This window comes from Aythya ferina, assembly GCF_964211825.1.
Source record: "Aythya ferina genome assembly, chromosome: 16".
Taxonomy (NCBI): Eukaryota; Metazoa; Chordata; class Aves; order Anseriformes; family Anatidae; genus Aythya; species Aythya ferina.
Window position 1 is genome coordinate 12,377,692 of NC_140315.1, and position 26,393 is coordinate 12,404,084.

Consider the following 26,393-nt stretch of genomic DNA (forward strand, 5'->3'; position numbering starts at 1 on the left):
GAAATTGAGTATTATTTCGTGACTCACTAAGGGACAATTCGTATGCAAGTCTGCACAGAGGTTTGGTTAACTCATCACAATTTTACACCAAAACAAAGCTCTTACGACTCTGACCTTCTGCTCTCCAAAAGGTAAGGAGGGTTCTTGCATCGCTTTTGACAGCTATCCCTTAAAAATGGAAAGAATTGCCTTGCAGACAAAATTCATCCTTGGAGGGTGACAAAGCCCACTGAAATTAACAGAGTTGGTTTATGTTTGTTTGTTTAAAATGTCACCTGTCTTGCTAGCAGTCTGGAATAGAGAGGTTTGGTGCCTACTTTGCTGCTCATTTCACCATGCAAAGAGCAGTTGGCTGTGAATATCTTTCTCTTCGGAAAAATGCTGAAACAAAGCAGGCTCACAACTTTAATGCTGGAACCACGTTGAGTGATTTTACATGGACAAGCTTCCCACAATCTGTGACCAACTGGGTGATGCAGAATTTTCCCAATCACCACAGATCTCAGAAACACAAAAAATACTAGGTTAAATCCATTATTGATACATGGCCATCGAAGTCCGTGACTCTACATTGCTGTACGCCTGTTAAATATGGGCTATCAAACCCTGGAAATGCAAATGAATCTTGCCAGATGAGTAAACGCATTAGAAAGACAGAGATTAAGAAGCATCTTCAGGAAGCAAGTAAATTAACTAATACAGAGCAGAGTATCAGGTGTCTCATCAAGAATGTAAAGCAACATTCCCCTGTATTTCCTTTCACTAACTTCTAAATTTAACTATACACTCAACAATTAAAATTCTATCATTAAACAACTCACATTAGCATACAATCTGCATTCCAGATGTCTAATTATGCTTTCAGAGCTGTACCAATAAGACTCCAGTACACTAGGCCAAAATGTAGCCCAAGTTTATCTCAAAAAAAGCTTAAGCCCAATTTCCAGTGAAAGTCGAATTTCCAGTTAAGGTCAGCGCTTCAGCTGTGGTGTGACAGTTGATTTTTCAGGGGAAAAAAAGGCATCTGACATGTAGGAATGGAAGAATTATTGGAGGAATTAGCTGGAGAGAATCATGTCAGTCCAGCCAGAACAGCTTTCTGCCCGACATCCCCAGACGGTGGAGGACTGAAGGCAAAATCAGGAAGACTAAGTACCGCAGCGTGGCACGAAGGGGAACGGAGTGTCCAGCACATTAAACGTGAGCAACCCTGAACACATCAAGGCCTGGCTGAGCACCGGGGCTGGCAGGAGCACAATGACATTTAGAAGAGGCAGTATGGGGAAAATTACTCCTGCCACGCAGCCATCATTTACTTACAGGTAATTGCCTGTTCCAGCTGGTTATTGCAAGGGCACGGGAAACTCCCACAGTGCTGTGATGTGCTACCTATGACATGCACAATAACCTGTTTTCTTTGGCTGTTGTATTTTGATAGACACACTTTTAATGTTTTCATATAGAAGGAGCAGTATTATCTGGCAGGAGTTTCTTTCGCCAGGACTGCTGGCAAGGCCACTGAAGGTTCACAGAATCACAGAATTGTCTAGGTTGGAAGAGACCTCAAGATCATCGAGTCCAACCTCTGACCTAACACTAACAAGTCCTCCACTAAACCATATTGTCTGTATCATCTGTACTTCCAAAAACACCAGCAGGTTTAGTCTATCTTGCAAGACAAAGCATACACATGCAAGGCCCACACTTGTGCTAGAATCAACAGGAACCATCAGCGAGTCTGAGCAGTTGGTTGCAGCCTGGGCTCTCCTGGTCTGCGTTCCCTAATTCCCCTCCCAAAGGGACATGTAAGCCCTGCCCCGCTGAAGGCAGCAAGCTCTCATTTCATTTGATATTGCACCAAAACCTTGGGGAGATGAGGCTTGGGAAACCAGCCGTACTTTTCATCCGTTTGAGAAGACGGTCGGTGAAAGAGGAATTGAGGAGCAGGGCTGCCAGGCCCACACTGCCCAAGGGACCACAGCAGCACTGCTGCCTGCAGACCCACACAGACCATGGTGGTTCCAGCCCACCCCAAAAACAGTCAGCGAGTCACCAGAGCTGCCAGCACATCTTCACCCCTGGCCATCTGAATCGAGCAGAGACATTGCAGGCATAGAAATGTACACAATAGCCTGCTTCCTCCCTCTGTGAAGGTTTTGGTTTAAATGGTTTAAAGATGTTTTTTCCCTTAAAAAAAATAAATGGAAATGTAACGAAGGGCTAGTGAGTTCCTGTGGAGTTCTACACCAAGTCTAGGATTACCCAAGCATACCGCAAAAACTATACTCCACAGAGCTAAAGAAATAACTATCAGGCAAACTGTTCTGTAAATCCCACAAGTCTTTCACGACTCAATGTGTTTAATAACAGTACTTCAACTCAATGAATAATACACAATAATGACGACACTAATACAATAATTAGTTTTTTTGCTTCCCATCTATCCGCCACTACATAAAGTAGAAGTTGGATCTATGCGTTTTTTGACAATTACCGTTTCTTTTCCTCTATTTAGAAACAAATGTAATTACTTCAACTAGAGAAGACAGAATTACTTCTGCAGCAGAGTCAAAACATGCATCAACACTCATTTTCTATAATTATTTCACAAGCAGTTCTGTCTGGCGTCGTTCTCAAATGAAAAGAGTTTTCAAAAGGCCTTTGGCTACTTAATGAGCAGCACACAATTACAGGCACAATTGAAGAAAAGAATAAAGGAAAAAAGAGGTTCTCACCATTTATTTAACCTTCTTTTTTAGTGCCTGCCTTTAGGCACAAACTAACTTCAGAGAACAAAATGAACCTCCTGATACCCTCTTTTCTACTGTACTTGACGAACAGGGAAGGATTGCCAATAATCTGTTCCATGACCAAGAAGCATCACGCCTAGGGTACAAGTACTTACTGTGTATACCCACATTTCACTTCCTAGCAGTGCATTACTGTAGCATCACGAAAAGAGTGTTGTCATTAACCTTAATCTTTGAAACGATCATTTGTAAGGGTTTTCGTCTAGACACAGCAACCACATCCCGCTCCCAAATCCCAGGTGAATTAGCGCGCCCCAGAACATCCACACTTGAATCAGTTGTGGAGTTAAACAAAACTAGAAAAAAACCTAGTTTGCCTTGGAGCCAACTTAAGAAAAAATTAAAGTACATCAGTGCATTAGTTAAAAGTCAGTAGTACGAGCAGGGGCAGTTAGCATCACAGGCCAAAAACAAAGCACCCCACCAGATGCTTTTGCTTGGATTACTTAGAGCTTTGCCTCTTCTGCACACTGTAAGGAGTGGAAGCTGAACACTGGAGGAACAAAAAAGACAAGAACAGCCTGTCTCCTCTTGCTTGACAGCCAGATTGCTCTCTTTTCTCATCAGTCTTAAAACAAAATGCGACATGCGTATGACAAAAGGCTATTCCCTTTCCACTAGCTTCCCAAAGAAAAGATGCACAGAAAGTCCTATGTATTCTTCTAGCCTCCACACTCCCACACAAATTCATCACCCTTTTGACACCCAAAGCCTGACAATTCCTGCCATGAGCATTTATGAATTAAAAAAAGAGCTATTTTAAATTCAAATAAGGTGGCACAGTTAAGTTATTTTTATACTCCTCTGCACTTCTAAGACAAACTTCAAGTCTCTTCACTTCCCAAATAGGTGCTCTGAGGAGGGATGAGTAAACAGCGCACTCCACTTCCCCTCTCCATTCATTTTACTGATGATAGTCATTAGCACTACAGAAAAGTGTATTAAACTGAAGGACTAAGGAGTCAAAATACGACCAATGTGAAGTACAATAAGTTACGATAAAGTGTCCTAACAGTGCAAAACTCTAATAAGGAAAAAAAAAAAAAAGGCAAAGTACCTGCCTCAGGTTTAAGTAGTCCTAAACTCTGTTCATAGCAAGATTAGCGTTGATTTGGCAGAGAAAAAAAATAAACTTCTAAAAATAAATCTGTAGAATCATGGACAATTTGTAAAATGGTGTCAAACAGTTTGCTATAAATTCAAGGGATATTCGGTGCAGTGAACAATTGTAAGATCTCCAATCCAGATACCTAAGCAGAACAGAAATTTGGATGTTTCAAGAACCGAAGATGAATTTTAATGACTTAAGAGAAAATTGAGAAGGGAAATTGCCTTTCAAATCTTCTTCCACAGCAGTTAATGCTTCAAACTGCCACCTACTATACAAGACGAAACCTCATTTTGTCTCATCTTGGGATGGCAGCACCAGTAACTAAGAATCCAGAAGAGAACCTGCACTGCATTTTAAATGGGATTGTTATTGCTTGGGCCAGGAGTCAGATTTAAAACCACATTTACCACAGAGTATTTCATTTTTTAGAACCTAGAACAGATTATTTATTTTCAATAAAATTATTTTCGGTACCATGTGCAGGGACAGGAAGAAAGCTGCTGAGTTTTCTACGTAGGCTTTCGAGTCTGTGTTTAGTTTTAAGAGTGAATAAAGGCCCCAGCCTGCTGACCCTGCAATGAGTCGCATCCAAGAAGAAAGGAAAAGGACTCTGATTTCAGTAAAGCACAACGCAGAGTGTGCCAGACTCATTGAATGGGCTGCATGCCAGAAAGAAGTCAATCAATCAAGGCAAAATGGCACTGCAAACACCGGTAACAGTCCCTGGGGCTAAAGGACTGGGCCAGCTGCTGTATCACATGCCTTCCCCTTGACAGGGACCCTCCTCTGTCCCCTCCTGCTGCCGAGCTGCTCCTCACGGCTGAGCTGCCCTGCAAGGAAACCTCCTTGGTCGCAGCAAGCCTGGGGCTGGCTGCACTGCTGGCGTTGTACCTGGTGTCCAGCCAGAGGTCCCCTGTTCTCCAGCCATGGGCCCACGTCGCAGTCTCTCGTCCGCCAGCATGACCTAGCAGTCGCTGATTAATAGAGGCAAGGCTTGCCGCAGCTGTCTCAACAGGGCGTTTCAATGACAAACTGGTCCCCTGCAGAAGATTTACCAAGCCGAAACACGATACATCACCGAGTTTCTACAGCCAACAGCAGTGACAAGTGTGTCCCAGAGTGCAGAGTGTTAGTTATGCTGAACATCGAGGCCAACATGTTCTTACCGTTTCCATTTCCAAATCTGCCATAATATTTACTGCTACAATATCCTTCCCCATCAACCCCTTAACTATCTCCTATGGAGTCTAATTAAAATGAAGTATTGTAACATACAATAAACATTTGCACGCTATTGACAGACACTTGCAGATGTTATACAGAAAATAGCTGCTCGATACTGAGTCACACAGAAAGTTTAACAAAGTTTCTGTATTTTCCTCATTATGCATTAAGCTCAGCGTTTCTACAACAGAAATGTTTCATTGCTCCCTCTTCATTTTAATTACTTTACTAATGCGTCATACTTGAACACCAATGTTGAGAATTAGATAATTAGGAGAGTCTTCCTCTTCCACATGTTACTGCAACCTCAGCTACAATGAAAACAACAATAATCTTGAGACTGAGTTTAGATAATGGTCCTAACATGTCAGTGAGTACAGCAGTGTAATGGATAAGAGTGATTATCAGCAGGGGGAGAAATGCCACTGAAATGAATCGCAGCTTCTGTTGAGTACTTATATATGTATGTGTGCACAGAATATGCACCAGGGTTTCTATACAATTTCTGCAGAAGCAAAATGTCTCCAACTTGCGTTATTATGAAGGATACACTATATGGTATCAAATAATGAGATCTTCCACAAAGCTGCTACTAAGCAAGTGACATTGCTTAGATACTTAATTGCCATACATTTTACTCAGAGGGTTTTTTTCCCCTCTTCCCACACACACAATTTTTAAAGTTTAGGTTCTCAGGCAAATTAACCCCAAGATATGAAATTGGATCTAAGGAACATGGTTATGGTTGAATTATTTGAAAATGCCTTGTACACCATCGGCATGCAAGTTCCTAAGGAGCTTAATTACAAGCCAGAGGTCTTACAGATGACACAATCTGCAGGATGAAAAACCCTATTCCATGTCATCTCATCCTCCTAAGACAATACCTAGAATTTGAAGGCGGCAGGACTCACTGCCCACCTAACACACCAGTCAAGGCAAGCAGGCACTCGAGAGCTGAAAGCAGGCACAGCACTTAAAGAAAACAGAGATCTGAGACTGTGCTTTGAGGGAGGAGAATCTGAGCTCTTATTCCCACGAGGATGAAGCACCAGCTCAGCTCTGAAATTCAAATACTTCTTTTTCACTAGAAGAAAGAGATAATAAAATTTAAAGAAAAGAAACAGAAGTGAGAGATGATAATGTGAAAGTTGAACAGCACTCAAGCCAGCATTGCTGTATCCACAGTGAACTCAACAGCATTATAGACATCCACTATTCCTCTCCTAAACTGAACACTGCATATTAATACCATAATAGCTCTGAAAAAAACAAGAAGTTAAAAAATACACTGGTACAATGCAATGCAAAGGCTGCCAAGAAGCTGTGCTGTTCTGAAACTTCATGTCAAACCTCCTCTTATAAACGTCTCTCTAGTATGGTACATCTTGACACCCATATGTTGTCTCAGCAATGTAGGAAATGTAAAGCTTTGCAGATCACAGACTGGCACAGTTCCTGAGGCTGCCATGCTTCCCTTCAAGCAGACAACATACTACACAGAACAAAGCTCCCTAGATAGTCTAGGATAATATTTTAGTGCGAGTAAAGCTAAAATTATTGCGAGATACATGATTTGGCAGTTACCATTGCAAGAAACCCAGAAAGCTCAAAGGAATTGCTTGAGCTAATTGCAACCAGTAGAGGCCTCAGCGCTGCACCTTTCCAGCAGCAGCAGCAAAGACGGCCCTGGTGCCCCACGTAGATCTCAGGAACTGGTACCAGACCTCTTGCCATCACCCCTCCGCTACGCAGACACTGCACACACAGCGGCATGGGAATCCTGCCTCCTCAACAGCCTTTGAGGCTGGAGAGCAGCGCTACCAGCCAGGTTCAAAGCTCTGGCTGCACATCCTGAGGCTGGACATGAGGGCAAACGGAGCAGACCCGATAAAGCAGTTGGAGCAACCTGCCCTCCTTCTTCACAGAACTAGACATGTACCCAGCACACAGCTAAAATGAACTCCCGTTTTGCTCTGCTGATTATCCTCAGGGTCGGTTTTACCCCTAGAGAAAGGCTTTCAGTCCTGAGATGGAGCAACACAAAAGAGAGGATGAATGCAGCCTGGAAGCATCAGGCCAATGCCCCTGCTTTTGCATGGAGAATGAATCACCAGTTGGTGACTGCTACACACTTGTGAAAGGATCAGCAAAAGGAAGGTTTCAAAACAAAAACTAGACCAAATTTCACAAGGTTCCCCTACGCAGGGAAGTGGGGAAACAGAAGCTGGCTTCTGACTCAGAATTTTTCAGCTCTTGGACCAACAGCATTGAACTGTCACAAAAATCACAAAAGCAAAACAGGAAGGGTTTTTAAGGATAGACCTGTCAACACAATCTGGGCATCGATCGCTCAGCTTTGCTGCCCAGAATCTGATCACGTTATTGTTACTTCTGTGCTCTGAATACACAACAAGGCAACCTGCAGCGGTGTGAAGGGTGCCCAGAGCATCTCACACTGTCCTTGTGCTCTCAAGAGGGAACAGATGGAGTGCTGCAGGCTACAATTTGCTATTTTTCAGCCTGACTCCTTTGAGGAAGACCAATTTAAAGAAAACGCTGAAGGTGATACACCTTCAGTGCCCTGGTCCTTGACCCAGGGGACAACCTAATGTAGCATCTTTTTCATAAACTCTCGAAGCTGTTTGGGTTTAAAAGCATTCCCGTCTGTCAACACATTCAAGTACATTATCCGAGGCAATGCCATTTCACGATTCCTGTGCGACTATCATGCACAATGTGGCAGTTTTTGTCCTCCTGTGGAGAACACGGGAAGCTTCTGCATGTTTATGAAATCTGGCTCAGGCAGCAGTTTAATCGTGCCCTGCTTTAAATTCCAGTCCCTAGAAGATAAACTGGTTTTAGTTATTTACCCGCAATGGGAAATATGTGGTCAGCAGACAAGCACCTAGGTAGGCATGTCTGAGTATACGAGAGCAGCTGTTACGGTGCTGACACCTGGAGAGGTCCAAGCAGTCCAGCTGGACTTGGACAAATGGATAGAACCGGCCGTGCCAACTGGGCTGGTGAGCTGAGGACAGGTCTGAAAGCAAGGGAGAAACTGATCCCTGAGTGTGGGCAAGCTGATTACAGGGCCTGGAGGTTACAGATTTTAGTCATGCAAGAGGAAACTCAGACCCAGATATCAGAACTCAGAGACAAACGGGGAAAATACAGTATGAAGGAGAAGGGGGAATTTGCTGAAACAGCCTCACGTGCAAAACCCGTTTAGAAATGAGGCAGAGACTGAGGAGCAAATAAAAATGCGTATGGATGTCTAAATCTTCATACTCTTTATAGCAGCAATTACATGAAATTTCTTGTATAAAACCCTATCATACGCCTTTTGAATGATGGGCCATTCCCAACACAAAAGCTATAAACCCTGAATTCCCCCAGCTGGGAGCTCTGAGAAATCACACACTTCAACTTCAAGCACCAGGCTGCCGAGATTAGGGATCAGCACCAGGTCCTGGGGTGGCTGGGCCACGATCCTATTTCCATGCAGTAGTGACACAGAGGGCACCTGCACCACGGCTGCTAGACCCTGCCCCCCAGATCAGGGAAGAGGAGGGCTGTTTCTTCACCTCGAAAAACCCATGCATGGTTCTAGATATCTTGGATCTAGCTTCTAAAAGGAGCAAATGCTAGACTACAGCTGTGGACAATGAACCTTCAGACAACTATCATGAAAAATGAGTTTGTGCTCTCATAAAAATAAAGAAGGATCTGCTGTGCCAGGCACCATACAGATTCTTCAGGGCAGACATTCTACCCTAACAAGCTGAACAGACAAGACAAAGGGTGAATATTCACAGCTGTGGCTGCAAATGAGGAGTTGGTCAAAGGACCTCACAGCTACTGGAATATCATAGCTTAAGGACTAACACATGAGCAGAAGATTCTTCATTTTTAATTATTGTTTTTAGGAGAAATGCTTGATGAAAAATAAATTAAAAGTTCAATTGCTCTAACCAGAGAAAAAAATATCATTTTCCTGCAAAATAAACTTAACAGCACTGAAGCAATTCAGGACAGAAAACATACACCTCCAGCACATAGCATGTGATCTGGTAAGACTTTGTAGAGTATTTTTCAGTAGAGAAAAATATTTCCCCACTCCTTTTTTTTTTAGGTTCTTACATTGCATTTTTGCAAACATTACCTTTGCTTAACACATCTACATCACAAGCAACGCTCTGCCTTCCCCTCTATCATCAGTGCTTGCTTTTAAAACACCTCAGCATCTTGCTGCCAAGGGACCCCCCTCCTGTCACAAAAGAAAAGGCAGGATTTTCGAGCTGATCCTGATAACGCTTTCAGCGCTCAGGTACATCTCTACAGCCCACAGAGCACTGACACCAACTAACCCGTGAGCCTCGGTCCAGCTGTGCCGCCAGCAGCGTGAGAAGCGTGGAAGATTCAACAGCAATTCCTGATCGGCTGCAGCATCGTGTACTGGTATCATAGCAAGCACCTGTTAGCACAGAACGCAATTCCAACTCCTTTACACCAAGATATTTGCTTCTGCATGAAAATTAGTAAATATTTGCTCTGCTGTGCCAGCTGGATCAAGGGAAAGCCACAAATTGCCTACGCCTTTCATAGACAGGAGAAGGCTGGCAGAAGGTTCCTGTCTGGAGTTCACATGCACAACACTAATTGAAACCAACTACTACTGAAAACAGCCATAGATCAAACAGAAGCACAAGCAGCAGACAGAAGACTGATTTTTACTCCATGGGTTTTAGGTCAGGTATTTCAGAGTTTATCTTCCAACTCCATGTTTCCTGATTTCTGCAGAGGAGGAGGACAGAGACGGAAATCAAAAAAGTTGAGTTTTCGCATAGGAAAGTCACCTGAAATTAGCATGCATGCACTGTTGGGATGCTTTAGAAGACAGACAGACCATAATATGTGCGGAGGAATGAGAAACCATGCTCACAAGAATCAGAACACATCCATTAACCCCGAGCCCCGCTATCGCCACAAAGCAAGTTATAGAATGTAACTTGCAACGGTGATACGAGGGGACATTACATCAGTACCTTAATGTGACTTGCACCAGACAACTCAAAAAACATTTGGGCTCTCTTATAGCACTAAGGGTATCCATCTGAATTGGCATACCACTCGTTTAGTCTTGCACAGAATAAAAAAATATCACAAGGACTTGCTTTCAGGTTTAGTTTTAGCAACAATGGGACTCTGCCCAGGATGAAGAAACACGTGGATCTCTTGGCAAGGGAACGTGTTATGGATGTAAAAATAAACACCCTACCAAAGTGACCCATAAAACAGCAGGTGGAGAGGTTTGCTCCTGCAGTAGTTTAACACATAATCCACCTGAGAACAAAACCAACTGGGAAGAACCAGTTATTAATACGTACAACTCGGTCCATATACGTAACAGCACGTTGTACTTAAGACTGCCTTTGGTGCAGCATTCATTCTCTTGAATTTGATATCCCCACTCCTTTGCCTCACTCCCTCCTCTGATAAAAATAATTTAATACTAACAATTTATCCACCTATTAGAAGCATTGCTAAAATTTTAGAATTATTTTAAGAATTCCAGGTTGGACAAATTGATGTCTCTAAGGTTTTATCTTAGAAGTGATGGACTGCCTCGATAAATAGCCTAATCTTTCAACCTCACCAAATACTTTCATCAACTTTCCCTAACAGAAAAATTAGCTTCCGGAGGTTTGGGTGGATTTACAAGCCCTACTTCCCTACTGTGTTTTTTTCATTCTACAGTAAAAGCTGGAAAATCTTTCACAGTGCCAGCGGGGCTGTGATGTCAAGGTTTTCAGATTTTGTTATCTTGTGAGTTGTGGTCTTGCTATAAACCCTTTTCCAGTGGTCTCTGCACCAAGATTTTACTTTAATAATTTGAAGGATTATTGGCAGCTAAAATGAGGATTTGTGGACCTTGAATGAAATACATTGTAATAACAACTGTCAGTCTGATTTTGATGCTCAGGTCTGTATGCCTTTCCAGCAATATTTGAATACTTTGATATGGTCACAGCTACGGTCTACTTGAATACTATTTCCAGAGTCATAAAATGTTCTACTGCTTCATAGTTTTAAAAGCACAGCTTTAATAAATAAATAAATAAAAATAAAAAAAGCTTTTACATTTTTTTTAAAGCTTATAAAACTAAAAAGCAAAATTAAGTTTAAAGGACTTGAAAGTGTTACCCTTTTCTCAGTGGAGTAACAAAATCTTAAGATGGTGACTAAGTTTACATCCCTTACCAGTGCCATGGTCTCGGCAATCATGTGGATGACAACCCAAAGCCTGTGGAGAACGAGGGTCCCCACTTCTCCGCCTATGAAATGTGAACTGAGATACAAAGGGATCCCTGCAACCCGCAAGGAGGAACAAGAGGTTGGATTCACTCTTGGGTACGTCACGCCGTAACATAACGTGTCACAGAAACATCTATGAACCAAACAGGTTGTTAAAAAACAACAACAAAAAGAAAAAAACAACAAAACCACCAATGTCCCATTCTCAAGCTCAACCAGCATGAAGACCAAACAAAAATGCAATGCACTTATGCAGACAAATGCACACACCAGCACAGAAAAGGTTTTGTACTCTCATACTCCATCTGCTGGTTCTGCAACAGTATTTAAGACCTCAGTGGGGTTGAACAGTGTTTTTGTTTAATTCCTTTCCCCCTTTTCCTCTTTCCCTCCCAAGCTGTGCAATGACAACCTGGCTGATATGGTTAAGTTGACAAGTGTTAAACAAGAAGCCATTCTCATCTTAACTTTTCAGTGTCCACTGTGAAAAAATAAAAATGTCAAATATTTATGACAAAGTGGAACTAAAAATATAAGGAACAAAAATGTTTCCAAATGTCTTACAAAAATCTCAGGGTTAAAAGCACAACATGAGGTTAAAGATGTAGTGTTCCATTCAATTCAGCCCCTGCCTTGCTTTTGTATTACATGCTAGAGCTTCCAAAAAAGCCAATTAAAGTGCCTTTTATTCTTCAAAATGTTTAAAATTGGGCACTTCCAGTGTATAAACTCTAAACGCCTCTTATTATTTGAGTGCTTTTTTAATGCAGACTTGTGTACGTTAAAAACACATTTAAAATTGAAAGGCATTTATGTTTCAGCTGTCTTTGGAAAAGCAAAAAGAGAAGCACGAGCAGGAAGCAGTGAGCAGGGTTTGTCCCAGGACAAAGATAGGCTCATGACTATGCAAATCCATAGAGCTTAATGAATGATTTGCAAGACTGGATCTGTCATTTCAGTCCCGGGATGAGTTATAGTATGTATTACATAGAGAAGGAAAACAGACACCTCCCTTTGGTTGCTCCTCAGTGGAAGTTCAATGCTTAACACACGCACTGCAGGCATACACACGGTGCATTATCCCTTCCAGTTTCCTCCCACTAACTGGGCTTTTCACTCTCTTATAAAGCGACATCTGGAAACGATCATCTCATCGCACCCTCAAAAAGCTACCAGAAGCAGTAATAATATGGTAATAAGGGATGAAATTTTATGAAAGATGGCACTTAACTGAAGACTAAAAGACACCATGCAATTTAAATAAATTGCTTTTAGCAGAGGACTGAGTGACAATCAAGAAAAAAGGCCTGGCCCGTTTTTGCAAATTGGGGGCTGGATTTACAACTGGTGTAAAACGGTGACTTTGGTATAGCAGTGCCAGTTTTACACAAACTACGGGTACAATTTTGTGGAATCGCACTTTTAGGACCACGCTGAGACCCTCCCTTTGAGGATGCTAAAATGAAGCTGAATAAGCAAAGAGGAAAGAAGCTATTAGCATGTCAAATATCTGTTCTTTTTGTGTGTCTCCTTTCACAATTTAAGTGAACTGCAAAATAGGAATCGCACAACTCTCTCTCCCCACCACCACCACTTCTGCCTCTTCGGAGTAGAGATGCTCGGTCTGTTTGGGATGAAACCTGGGCAGAACTCGAGAGCCAAGGAATATCAAAAAGAGCAGTGCCCTAATTCCACTGGCATGAGAACAGGTGCTAGGCAGGCTCAATTCTTTTGGAAAAAGCCATGAGGTCCCATCATCAGCAAGATCTATTCTTTGCATGAAAGCCTAATGCCTTTATGAGAGTTGTCATCTTACTGGCCAGCCTGCCCACTCAGGATATAATGCTGTATTCAAACCCCATTATAGAAAGTCATTAAATTAAACACCAATGCCACCAAGCAGAAACAGCGTCATGTGGAAATGAATAACTAGACTTCATACTAATAAATAAAAATAAAAAACATTTCTGGATAACAAACTGCCTTTGCAGATAAAAAGAAATAAATCCCTAGAATTTAAATCCATCATGAGTAAAATCCCTCCAGAAAAAACTCCAGAGCACAGCACTATTATGACTGCCTCTACATTCATGACTGTATTTATGCAGACTAAGATAAGGGTAATCAATCCACACGCCTCAGGACAAAAGCCGATCTCCTGCCAGGGTCAGGATAAAAAAAATTCCTCACCACATGTGCCCTGGTTCAAGGCACCAGGAAACATGCTTTGCGAGACTCGGGAATTGTCTGGCACCGGTCACTGCTAGCAACAACCAGCAGATTTATGGCACGCCGCTCTGGTTCAGCCGTAAATCCCAGCTTTCCCTCTGCACACTACCACTTTCCAATGCACTGAATTTCATGCCTGAACTTTGGATGGACTGGGCTCTCAAGCCAACCCAGGTATCTCGTCAGCTCCAGTTTGGCTTTTCAGGAGCCCTGCATTGTGTCAGTCGCCCACAGCACACTAAGGCACATGCTTCCTATTTCACCATCTGATTACCTCCTCTTCTGCTCCCCAATTTTTTCTGTTCCATATTGGTCGCTGCTGTTGTTATATCCCAGACAATGTAGCTGTTGTTCTGATCAGGTTTTAGTTGTTGTTGTTGTAATTCTTTACTGGTAACTATAATTCATAGTTAGACATAATCTACCCTCTGAGCTTTGAAAGCTGTCATCCCACTTCAACCACATTTCTACAGCCAATGCATCTATAAATTTATATTGGCAGCTCCTCAAAGAGCCACCACCAGCAACCAGCTACAGCTCTGCAGCTTGAAGAGAAACCAGAAATGCATTTCTTACAGAGCTCCACATTACAAACTGGGAGCGTCTGGATGGCCCAGAAAGCCTGAAGTTATGTGTTATGGTCCAACAGAAATTAAAACCTGACAAAGAGAGATGAGAATTGTACCCCTCTGAGAAACTCATAGCCACAAAACACATGATCAGGAAATCACAGAATTATAGGGGTTGAAAGGGACATCAAGAGATCATCGGGTCCAACCCCCCTGCCAAAGCAGGTTCCCTAGAGAATAAATACTGCACCCTTTCTTTCAGCTGTTATTTAGAAGGTAAATGCTGTCCTTCTACTCCCCAAAAATTAATAAGTAAAGAAAAATGATAAAGTAAAAATGAAGAGCCATGTTAACTATTTAATCAGTATCACAGAGAGAATTAACATCTCATACATAAAATGACTTAAGCTAGTAGGACGTGATACAGATGAAGCCCCAGTCTTTCAACAACACTGTCAGTCTGTTTCCAAGCACAAATTAGGGATCAAGGATCAAAAAGAAGAAATATCATATTTTTCTAAGTCTCCTCTTATCTCTCTAGCTGACATGCCAAAGGCTATTGAGGTGGAATGAAAGCAGAGTTTCAATCATCAACAAAACGCCGAAGCTAGCGGACAAAGTCACTAAAACAGGTAGGAGTCCCACAGGCTTTGCAGGATCCACGTATCAAAACTCAGACACAAGATTGTGCCATTCTCAACAGCTCACCTGCAGTGCTCCCTGGCTCTTGGGAATAGACACTATCAAGAGCAGAACAACTCATTTCATTTTGCTACACAAGCCTTTGTTTCAGGGAATTTAGCAAGAGAGCAAAACTGAACACAAACTGAACATGTGCCACAGAGGTTTTTTATTAAAGGCAAGAAAAGAATACTACTACTTTTTTTCTAGAATTTTACTAATAAAAAAAAAAAAAAAAGAAACTCAAGTAAGGATTTCTTTCACTGATGATTTTTTTTTTTTCAAAGCATTTCTCAAAACTAAGCATTCCTCCTAAATAAGCATTTATTTTCCCTGTTGTCTACATTTAAAACCATGGAAGACAGCGGATCGAAGAGTTGAATTAACTTCCCAATTAGTATTAACGACAAATTCATATTTCAGGGAAAACGTACATCAACTCTAAGCCAAATTAGTCTGTGCATGAGTTATTCTAATAACACATCAGTTCTACAGGACCCTCTTTCAAATCATTTGGTATGCCACTGGTACAGAGCTTTGACTCATGGATTTTTTGGATTTTTTTTGTTGTTCCAGAGTTTCTGTAAGCTTAGAAAAAAATAAAGCCACCACAATCTTATTTTTCAACATCAAGATGAAACAATTCCCGTTTACGGGGAGCTATCACCTTAAAACTAAAACGGAAATAAATATTTTTGAAACTACTGTTGTAATAATTTGTAGGTTGGTGACCTTACAACAACCTAACTTTCCCGTTGTCTGGTTTGTGCATTTCCTACCAGTACACAAATACCTCCTTTTTCTAACATCCATAAAAGAGCAATACACATATTCACATATTGCCATTAAATATGAAACCTTTAAAAATGGCAAAAGTAGCTTATTATTTGTAAGCATTGCAAGATTTCACGGCAACAAAATATCTAATAACTGAAGGGAAAGGTTTTCTGACTACTTATGAACATCTCATCAAACTCAAATGCAGATTATTTACATTTATATCAGCTGCTTTACTGTGTTTTAAAAAGAAGCATTTCAGTCACATCGTTCAAGCTTAGCTTATTTCTCTAGTCCAAGAACACAGACAGTATTGATCCTCACAACCGGTCCTTTCTCCAGGAACTGGATCACGTTGCCTTGCTGAATGAACCAGTGTCAGCTGCTCAGCTTCAATGACAAGCTGCATGTGATGCACGGGAAGTTTTTATCAGGACAACCCTTTTATATTCATAATATTCATATGCTTGTTCTATAAAGAATCATTGCCACACCTTTTTTTTTTTTTTTTTTTTTTTTGGGGGGGGGGGGGGGGGGGGAGGGGATTACAGCATTTCTGAGGACTTTCTTACGTCAGACTGGAAAGTTCACTGCTTCCAAGGACACAAAGCCCTCACCCTCCCTCCAGCGAGTCACTTGCCATAACCCACCAAGGCCGAGAAGCAATTGTTCACTATCCCTTTTTCAGGCAGTATTTTAACCAGCTCTAAATATTTTCAAAACAAACTCTCATCTGCACCTACTCTTCGGCCTTACTTTTCAAGCAAGTTCTTCCACTTATGAGAAGAACACTTTCCAGATGAGGTTTTCTTTCCCCATAGCAATGATCCCACCTGCAAGGTCTTCCCTTCTCCTTCCCACCCACCAGAGGAACAGAGACTTCTCCTGTTCTCCCTTTCTGTGGCAACTGGAGAAAGAAAAAAGCAGAGGACTGCTAAATAAGCACACAGAAGAAAACAAGCTAAGACTTTCCCAAAGCACAGCTTTCCAAAGCACAGTCTTTGGAATGAAGCCCACAAAAAAGGATTTTAAGGAACATTGTTTTAACTACGAGGATGGCTGAAAAAAAACTACACAGAGAAGACAGTGCTGAACAAACCACTACTAGGAACTGCAGTCAAACAGTTACTCTGATCCTGTTATCTCTGGGGGAAAAAGCTAGTATCTCATGTTTTCCTTCCCTTCAACTGCCCCTCAACCCTGTGTCTGGTTTTAACCTTACGCAGTCTGGCTTTCTGTTCTCCTCGTTCCTGCTGTGCAACTCTTCTCTGACAGCTTACTGCTTCATATGTCTGAAGGCCATGTACTCTCCTGCCCCTAGTCATGACCTATCACAGTCTATGGAAATAAAACTAAAAATTACAGAACAAAAGAAATACATCGTTCTGTTGGAAAAACAAGGTATGCCATATTTTCTTGCAGTTGGTTTTTCCTGAACAGAGGCAAGATGAGGTCCAATTTTCAGTATCATTTCTAAAAATCAAATAATAAATGAAGTCTTGTAATGATGCCCTGCAGAAAACCAAGAGCATCACCAGAGGGATAATGGCTGCCCAGGTACATACTGTTTATACAAATTTAGATAAGATACTATCCAGTTTAATAAAACTTCTTTGTGCTCATTTAAAGCAGAACCTTTCATAATTAGTTTTTATGGATTTCATTTCATCAAAAAAAACTTTTAACGTGTGTGTAAACAAATTCCATTCACTCTCATCAAAAAATCTGAAAATCATGAATGATCTTGATAACAGTTTTGTCACGGTGTAATGACTTTCTGAGCTCATGCTGAGCCATTCCGGTCACACAGGAGCTTTGATGCAAGGCCTGCAGTCAAGAAACACCAGTCAGCAGCAACTTTGTAAATGAGCTTCTAGCACTTGAATTGAAGCAAGCGAAAAGCCTGATCCTTCCCAAATTCTATTCTAACTCAGAGTTGGAGGAAAAAAAAAAATCATTTTAAGGTATGCCTGAATTGATAGCTCTCCCAAGACATACTCAGACTCCCTAGCACACAAGTACATGATGCTTATGTGAAAGGACAGCAAGGAGACCAGTTAGTAAAAAGGGTGTTGGCTTCCCATTCTCAGAAAGTCACCAACAAGTTCTGTTAATGGTTACCCAGATTTCTTGCAATTTCACTAAGTAAATATTACATCTCCAGTATAGGTGATACTCTCTACTATTACTTCTGCACTCAAATTTTGCTGTCTGTAGTAATGGGCCTCATAAACGCAGTACCAATACTGTAAAAACAGGACTGCTTCAGCCATCCACTGATCGCCTACAAACCTCCCTCCTTGCCAAGAAAATGTAATGACAAAAAGAACAACAACAACAAGAGGGAAAAAAGAAGCCCAATGTTTTTCCAGTGACAAAAGCAGCACAAATCTTCACTCAAGTATTTAAAAACAAAACAAACCTCAATTTCAGTTGATGTCATTCATCAGGCAGTCCAAGAAAAATCAAGGAGGTAGTGCTCCTTTCTTGGCTTTATATGTTTTTGAAAATCTTTATCATGAAAGATTTGTGTAATTGTACTGGAAATAGAGCATTTTAAAGGAGTTCTACCACCACATATGAAAATTGGGATAACAACTTGCTTTTTCTTGTTTATCTTTCCAGTTGGTGTTTTCAAGAAGTTGTGTATCTTCAGATATTGTGCAAATCCTTTCCTTCGAGTCCAAGTTTAGATCAAGATCATTACAATTTCACCTACCCAATGCCCTACACAAAACATAAATGTCATCACCATCAATCTCAAGAAGCTCTGTATGACAATTAACATTAATAGAATGACCTTCTCCAGTTAGATTTTCATTAGTAAATTAAGGTGGAAAACAGTAAGCGGCACCACTTAGCCAATTTGAACAGATTATCTGCATCATTCTTCATGATGTCAGTCAATACCCAGTTGTAGCAAGAAGCTCAGCAATTTGAGATCCAGTACAAGACATCATATTAACCACAAAGTTAATGACTTTTTTTTTTTTAAATCCCTGTAGTAACTGTAAAGTATTACCAGACAAGTTTGCAAGCTTGGCTGCTCCGGAAAGCGTGCCTACAAAGCTGCAGGGCATGAACAAGAAACCAAACCCCAGCATGCCACATTTCCACGTGCATATGCATAGTGTCAGGTCAGGTCTGTAGTTATTTCTGATGAAGGCTAGAGAATTTGACCACAGTGCTAGTGAATAAGGAGACCACCAAAAGCTGGGTAGGAGAGCATGCACCAATTTCTCAAACAGGCCAGGACATCCAGATCACAACCTAGCTGCAGGGAAGCCTCCAGACATTTTGTCTTCTATCAGTAGACAAGTGTTGAGTATAGCAAACACTTCCATGCCAAATCTTCATGCTCAGTTTTTTTGCTTTGTTTTTTGCTGTTGTGGTTTTTTTTTAATTTTAAACCAAATTTTCTCAAATAGACTCTAGATGTTCATTGCTGCCTAACCTGTACAAAAAAGGGAAGGCAGTAAGGATGTGTTCCCCAGCCCTGCCCATGCATTTGGGACCTGCTGGGCTTCATTTCTTGGCAGATGAAGAGGGTGCTGCCGGGGATGGCTCATGCTTTGAGAGTGGGTGAGGAATACTAACGTTGCACTGCTGAATCCCAACCCAGGATGGCATTTGTCTGTTCTTGATGCATTATTCACATTCAGATTTGTTACTTGGTCAGAAAGAGTAACTGAAACCAGAACACTTTTGCGTAAGCTCTCCACTGGTTAAATCAACTCATTGCTGATTTAACCAATCAATCTCCCCACCACCCAGTTTGTGGGGAGAAAAGGGAAGTTGTAGAAAGGGGAGAGAAGTCTTTTAGTCTCTGTCCTTTGCCCACACCACAGTAAGAATCTTGCAAAAATTACAAAAATTAAAACCTTGAGAATATACATCTGTGTGGTAGTAAAAACTGCTTGTCAGTGAACTACTTTGTTCACTCCCTTGCAAGGCACAGAGCTTGATTTCCCTTAATGGCTAGTGATTGAGCTGTGAGAACAGGATGAACAGCCAATATACCTTAAACATGAAGAACATGAGCCTTCAGTTTTTCCTGAAAGGCCAACATGCTTTAGAAAAAAGACAGACTTCTCCTGTGCCTGGATCAACACTGATCTGTTACAATATGAAAGACAAATGGAAGACACTCCGCGGTGTTTGAATAGGTTTCTTCATCAGAATTGAGAGGAAGAATCAATACAATCAAACAGAATACAAAAATGTTTACCACTTCATGCCACTGTACTGAATAGTCAATGATAAACTGCTACCCAAGAACAACATATATTTTGCCATGTACTTGCAAGGTGAAAATTTGATAACAGACAACTCCTAAGATCAATTTGCCAGCATTGAGTATTGGTCGGAAAACTCTCACTGGCTTGCCTGTTTCAACAGAAAACAGCCACACACTGTAGCAGAAAGTTTAGCAAACATACTACACTTAAAAACACAACACTCAAACATTTGCCTATGGATGATAAAATAACAAAAAAAAAAAAAACAAAACAAAACAAAACAAAAACATACTACATTAAAACTCAGTGTGAATTCAGACCTCTAAATAAGAATGTCTACAGTAATGACAGGTGGAGTACCAGTTTATGCATTAGTAACTAAACCAAAACATCCATGCAGTATAATAAAACAGCAGAAACCCTACCTGCACATTTTGTCCTTGTTGTGAGTGGTGGCCCAGGTGGCCCCGTGCCTCCTTCTCCAGGGCGAGTCAGCAGCACTCTGATCTCATACTCCACATCAGGGTCCAAATGCCACAGTTTGTAATTAGGGGAATCTACAATGTGCGTTTCTGCCCAGTTCCCAGTGGTCGTCCGATATTCCACCTCTTTCAGTATGATGGGCCCATCTCCAATGATGGAGTTGGCGTTGGGTTTGATCCACAGGTAGGTGGCTCCGACCGCCAGCAGCTCAGGAGGGGCAATAGGAGTTGGGGGTTCTATAGACAAACAGAAATCATGAGAGGCCTGAGGCCGCTTTATCAAAAGGATTAACTTTTCACAGTGTACCTGTATAGCAACGCCATCCCAATACCCTTTGTTAGAAGCAGAGTTCCTCCTGTTATTTAATGTAACTCAAAAAAAAAATAAAAATCTGGCATCTTATTTGCTCTAAAGATTCTGTCCCCTTGCACTGGTATACCTATGTAGTTGGTAGCAGCATCGATTCAGAAACATCTACTTGAAAAATACAGTGCCCACAAGGCTACTTCTGCTGAAAATTGAAAACAACAGTCACATTTAGAAGATCAGAAGGTTATGCTTATTTCCTCTTTCATGCATATACATAATGGCAGTCAATATAATCGTATCATAGAATCTTACCATAGAATGGCTTGGGATGGAAGGGACCTCAAAGATCCCCTAGTTCAAACCCACTGCTGCAGGCAGGGACACCACCCACTACATTGGGTTGCCCAGGGCCTTGTCCAACCTGGCTTTGAACACCCCCAGGGATGGGGCACCCACAGCCTCTCTGGGCAGCCTGTGCCAGGGCCTCACCACCCTCTGAGTGAAGAATTTCCCCCTAACCTCTAGTCTAAAACTCCCCTCACTTTCTTCTAACATACATACATATAGCTATATATAACATATATGTATATAATATATAATAAGGTGAGGGAGGAAAGGAAGTCCTGCATAACACGAAGTACGCTCAGGAAGACCCCACGTATAAAAACACTCCAGCACAACAACCCTCCTGCTCTGCGACCTGACACGGCCAGGTATCGCAATCATCGGCTGTGCTACTGTGGTTCAGACAAAAGGTAATGCTTAACATGGCACAACTACCCATGAGTGGAAAGCTGAAGTCACTTGCTCATTACGGGATTTTACTAAGCAAAATAAAAGTTAAAAATGGGATATATTGTTAATTAAAGCACTGGCTAATTGTCTGAGAAGATACTAGTAGGTTTGAACACTGGGGATCTTCTGGGGGTCTAGTAGTCCAGATGCTGCTAAAACTGACTGCTGGTTTTGGTAGCAAAGAGTTAAAAAAAAAAAAAAAAAAAAACCAACACTAAGGCACCAGTGATTCTACACATGCCGTTGTGTTTGACTACAAAGTTTGCTTAACTACATGAGCAGAATTACTCAAGCAAAGTCTGAGACTTGAAGAGTGCCTAGATGTCTGAGAAGCATCATGAGGAACCCAGCCACTGAATACAACCTGTGTGGTAAAAAAGAAAAAGCAAGCCAACAGCAGACATCTCAGCAGCACACTGACAAAAGCTACAAAAAGTCTACTGGGCTTTGGCTGCCTGCCTGATCCCCCCACCATGTGTATAAATAACACTTGCATATTGGAAGCCACATGAATAGCATATGCCTTGTGGTTTTGAAAACCTGAGCTGAACTGTGCAAGATTATGAGCAATTTCATTAATCTTGTCTAGCTTTCCCTCTGTCACACTATAATGTGGTTTGCCCTCGGCACAAAGGACACAAACTCTATTGTCTTGTTAAAATAAGGTGACAAAAAGCACATTTCTCTCTCAGAAAAATAAACCTATGAATGTTACAGCATGATACTAATTTTAGAGTCCTGTAGGAATTACTCTTTGCTGTGAACGCCTGTAGGAATTACTACTCCAGTTCCTGGAGGAATTACTCTAACCCTTCCCCCGTCCCCCTTTCCAAAGGTGTTTCCTCAGAGAGCCCAGAAAAATGGAATAACCCAGGACCCACAGAAAGATGGAAGAAAGGAGTTTGAGCGCAACGGGATGGGAGGAGCAACAGGCTTTCCAGAGTTTTTCCCTCCAGAGAAGTTTTTCCTGTTAACATCTGCTCAGTGAAGAGAAACAAACGCACAGAAACCATTATTATACACAATTACCAACTGAAATGGTACTTAATTTCATTTCCTCTGGCTAACTAATTACAATGAGCTACAGTATCTCTGAGATTGATTGCGGTAGGTGCACATTGTACCTCCAAAAAAGCCATCTGCATTGTAATTGTAGCAGGTATCCAACATGAGCAAAAACTAGTGTCCTGAGCTAAATTTTTGCGTATTTGTTTCTGCCATTTATATTTTGCAATGTTCCCCTAACTCCAGGCACATTTTTTTTCTCCTGATATGAAATGTCAGGCTGATTATGTTTTGACTCAGTAAGGTTATTTCTCCAAGAAATTTGTTTTCGAGAAATGCATGTAGATACATTTTCATTAAAAATCAGATTACTATAAATCACAGCATATTACTTGTTTCTTGGTGCAAGACCATTAAAAGATAGACTTAGTGATTTTTATTCCCAATGCAAAAATGACATCTTACAAGTCACATCACATCTGAACACAAGACAAATGAAATATTAAGTCCCATTCTCCTGGGCTGCAGATACTTCAACAGCAACATGATCCAGGTTACTTTGGGATTTGATTGCAAGTTAAGAAGAGATTTATGGGACTGAGCTTAATTAATAGAGCAGTTTGTCCTGCTAAACAGGCATGAAAGTCTTGTCTAGCAAGTTTAGAAACTAATGTTGCCAAAGCAAATTAAATTAAGACACCCAACAGTGATGTCTTCCCCATTTTAGGCCAGACCTAAACCAGCTCTCCTTATCTCCTCCCAAAAGGAATAGTGGTTTCCAACCCCAGCCCCAGCTCCCCCCCCACCCCCTTTTTTCCCTTTCTAAGCACCATTTGAGAAACAGGTGTTGCAGAATATCGAGAAATTAGAAACTGAAACTCTTGCTCCCATTTTCCAAATTCAAGAAATTAAGACAAGCAGCAGTTACAGCAATTTTTCAAGGCTGGATACCACCTCACTGAAAATAATGGGCTCGTTCCTAACGGCACCAACTGGATGAGAAACTATTCTTCAACATCACCCTGTGCCAAGCAATTGCAAGTGATCTAAACAAATTATTCATTTAGCAAAACCAACATATAAATAAGGACCATTTTTTGGCCTTTGTAACTAAACACTCTTGTCAGTTACAGATGACCAGCCTGATTTTTTAAGCTCGCTATTTTAATTAAAATCTCTTATGCGATCTTGATTAAATAAACACGGTGACAGATTGAGCTTGTACACGTGTAATTGTGATCAACTGTATTTTAAGCCCCGTTTGATCCATCCAGCCCGTATTTTCTCTTGCAGGCTCTGCCTAGCCCAGTGCACCCCCTCAGCCCCTCTCCCACCTCCCCCAGGCCCCTCAGTGGCCAAGCCTGGACCCAGCCCAAAGCCCAGCCTCAGGAAGGACAGAAAAGGGGGTTCCCAGATGACTTCTTTCAAGGATATAAAAGATGTACAGAGCACGAGCCCTATGGGGAGTTACTGAACACAAGCAGATTTTATTGTATGTGCCAGGCTGGTCCGGAGTCTGGACAGAATTCAGGCTGTGGCTGCCTGCTCCCATTACAAGAGGGAAGACATGAAGTAACACGTGCACTTTAACCTTGGACAACTGCTCCAAAGTGTTTCCACCTGACTGCTCAAATACTTTTCTGTGTGATTTTCTGAAGGGGAGAGAAGAGGACAGGCAAGTGCTCTGTGACAAAACACAGGATGCAGCACGAGTGGAAAACATGAAATATGAAAGGAATATGAATTCTACGTTTTGTTTTCCAGATATCTGTAGTCCTGTGGTAAAACATCAGGAAGGAAATGACCAGAATTTGGAGAAAGTCAATAGAAATCAGCTAAGCTCTGACAGTTGGGATCTATCAGGAAGGAAAAAGATGTTATAGAAGACAAATTATTCATTCCAGTCACCTTCACTGCACAATTTATTTTTTTTTCCCTCTCCCATAAAGATGATGTACTGTTAGTAAGAAAATCTTATATTGGAGAAAATCAACAAGCCCATCAGAAACGTGGCAGCAAGCAGTTGGTCAATCAGTCCTCGGTAGTGGTCTCAGCTGTTTTGGAGCTCCTTCATGGAACCAAGAGCTCCTCGGAAAATATGAAATGCCTCAAATGTTGGCTACTATACTGCAAGAAACCACAATTTTCCCTACAGGAAGTATTGGGTAATCTTGTAAGTAATATCAGTAGATCTATGAAGTATAAGCAACTATGAAATGTAGTAGATTGACTATCATCCAAGTAAAAGGTGTGGAAGTTGCTCTCCCAGCAGTGTGACAAATACTACCCGGCCTGCAATGACTTTCATCTCGGAAACGCACCTGGAGGTACATTAAGATTATTTTACAGAGTGCTTTTTCTGAATTCTTTTTGCCAACTTTAACCCAACTTACCTCTCACATCTAAAACCTCTGCCTGAAAGAGCACAATGAGATTGCTGAAAACTAAGCAGACTGATTGTTCAAAAGCCACAAAGAACTAAGGAGAAAGATCCCTTTGGGCAATAGCATATGAGGAAGCAGACATGGAAAAAAAAAAATTACTTGAAAATGCAGTTGCAAGAAACATGCTCAGTCCTAAATGAAACAAAGCTAAAACCATTAATTTTATTATCAATTACTAAACACTGAAACCTATGCTTATGTTCCATAAGGAGATAACCTTCTAAGATTAGGACAATTCAGAAGGTATCTAAATGTCTCTGTGACTGTCACCTGCATTAATTCTGTGTGAAAGTTTCCATGTATTACAGTTAGTGACTGTGCTGGCTTGACAGTTGATGAAGTTCAAACTATCCACCAAAATGACAAGTTTCACGGAAAGCTAAAAAGATCTAATGGACTGATATAGAAGGCAACCAAAGAAAGCCGGGAACAGAATGTTTGAATGAAATGCCCATCTGCTGCTCAGATTCACTGAATTACCTTAATGCATTAGCAATGATTTCTTTACAAGTGATGATTACTTTTCTGAGTGGACAATCTATGGTTCGTGGTTGATTTTGAAGTTCCAGGACAACCACAAATTTGGAAAACAGAACAGTCTTATCTGTGGAAACACACTTTTATTGACATGGCACAGATCAGAACAGCGAGGTCCTGATCTTGGCTGAAGTTTCAAGTTTTGCTATGATACCAATGGTAATTTTAATATTTGTTTTGCATGTCTGAATCCAAGTATGATACAGAAACCCATTTCACAAAATTTTGTGGGAATTTTATACCTTCTCTTCTGGATACTCAAATTGGAAGGTTCGTTCAGCTTTCTCACATGTGCATTTCTTATTACAACTGAAACAAATGTGGCAACAGCAGTGCAAATACTGAATACTAACAGAAAGTAAAGGGTATACCTGTAAATTAATCTGTATGAAGCAGATAAACTGAAGCTCTGTGACAGTGTGTATAGCAATATATTAACCTTTTTTCAACATGAAGAGCTGTCGCATTCCAACTTTGAAATCATGTTGCCACTTAGTCTTGCTTATAAATATGAAATGTGAGAAAACATATATAAGGGCCTAGTTCATATGACTGGGGCAGGGACACCAGAGACAAGAATTTCACCTCATACAAATGCATCAACAAGCTCTTCCTCAGCGTGTGTTCAAAACCTCTACAGTCACAGACGTCAAGTAATGACCTCCAATCTAAGAAAAAATTCCAGAGTGTGAAGCTGGAAATGAGCACAGCTGAGAGCTTGCTGTGCTTGCCATATCAATCCTTGCAAAAGAAGACTGAAGTCCCATCACCACAGCCTGTCCAGAGAAAAAGGTCACTCATTCCCAATAGACCTTTAGAATGACTCCAGTGGTTTGGACACCAAAAAGGAGCTGCCGAAGAAA

At 41.2% G+C, this 26,393-nt stretch overlaps 1 protein-coding gene across 5 annotated transcripts in view; it reads right to left on the bottom strand.

Moving 5' to 3' along the window:
- Positions 1–26,393, bottom strand: part of PTPRT (protein tyrosine phosphatase receptor type T) — a 573,321-nt gene that overhangs the window by 206,081 nt on the left and 340,847 nt on the right. For all 5 annotated transcript variants that reach the window (XM_084537660.1, XM_084537664.1, XM_084537663.1 and 2 more), the window contains one exon: positions 20,383–20,676. In XM_084537660.1, the coding sequence (XP_084393786.1) occupies positions 20,383–20,676 (294 nt within the window). The remainder of the gene's footprint in view (positions 1–20,382; positions 20,677–26,393) is intronic.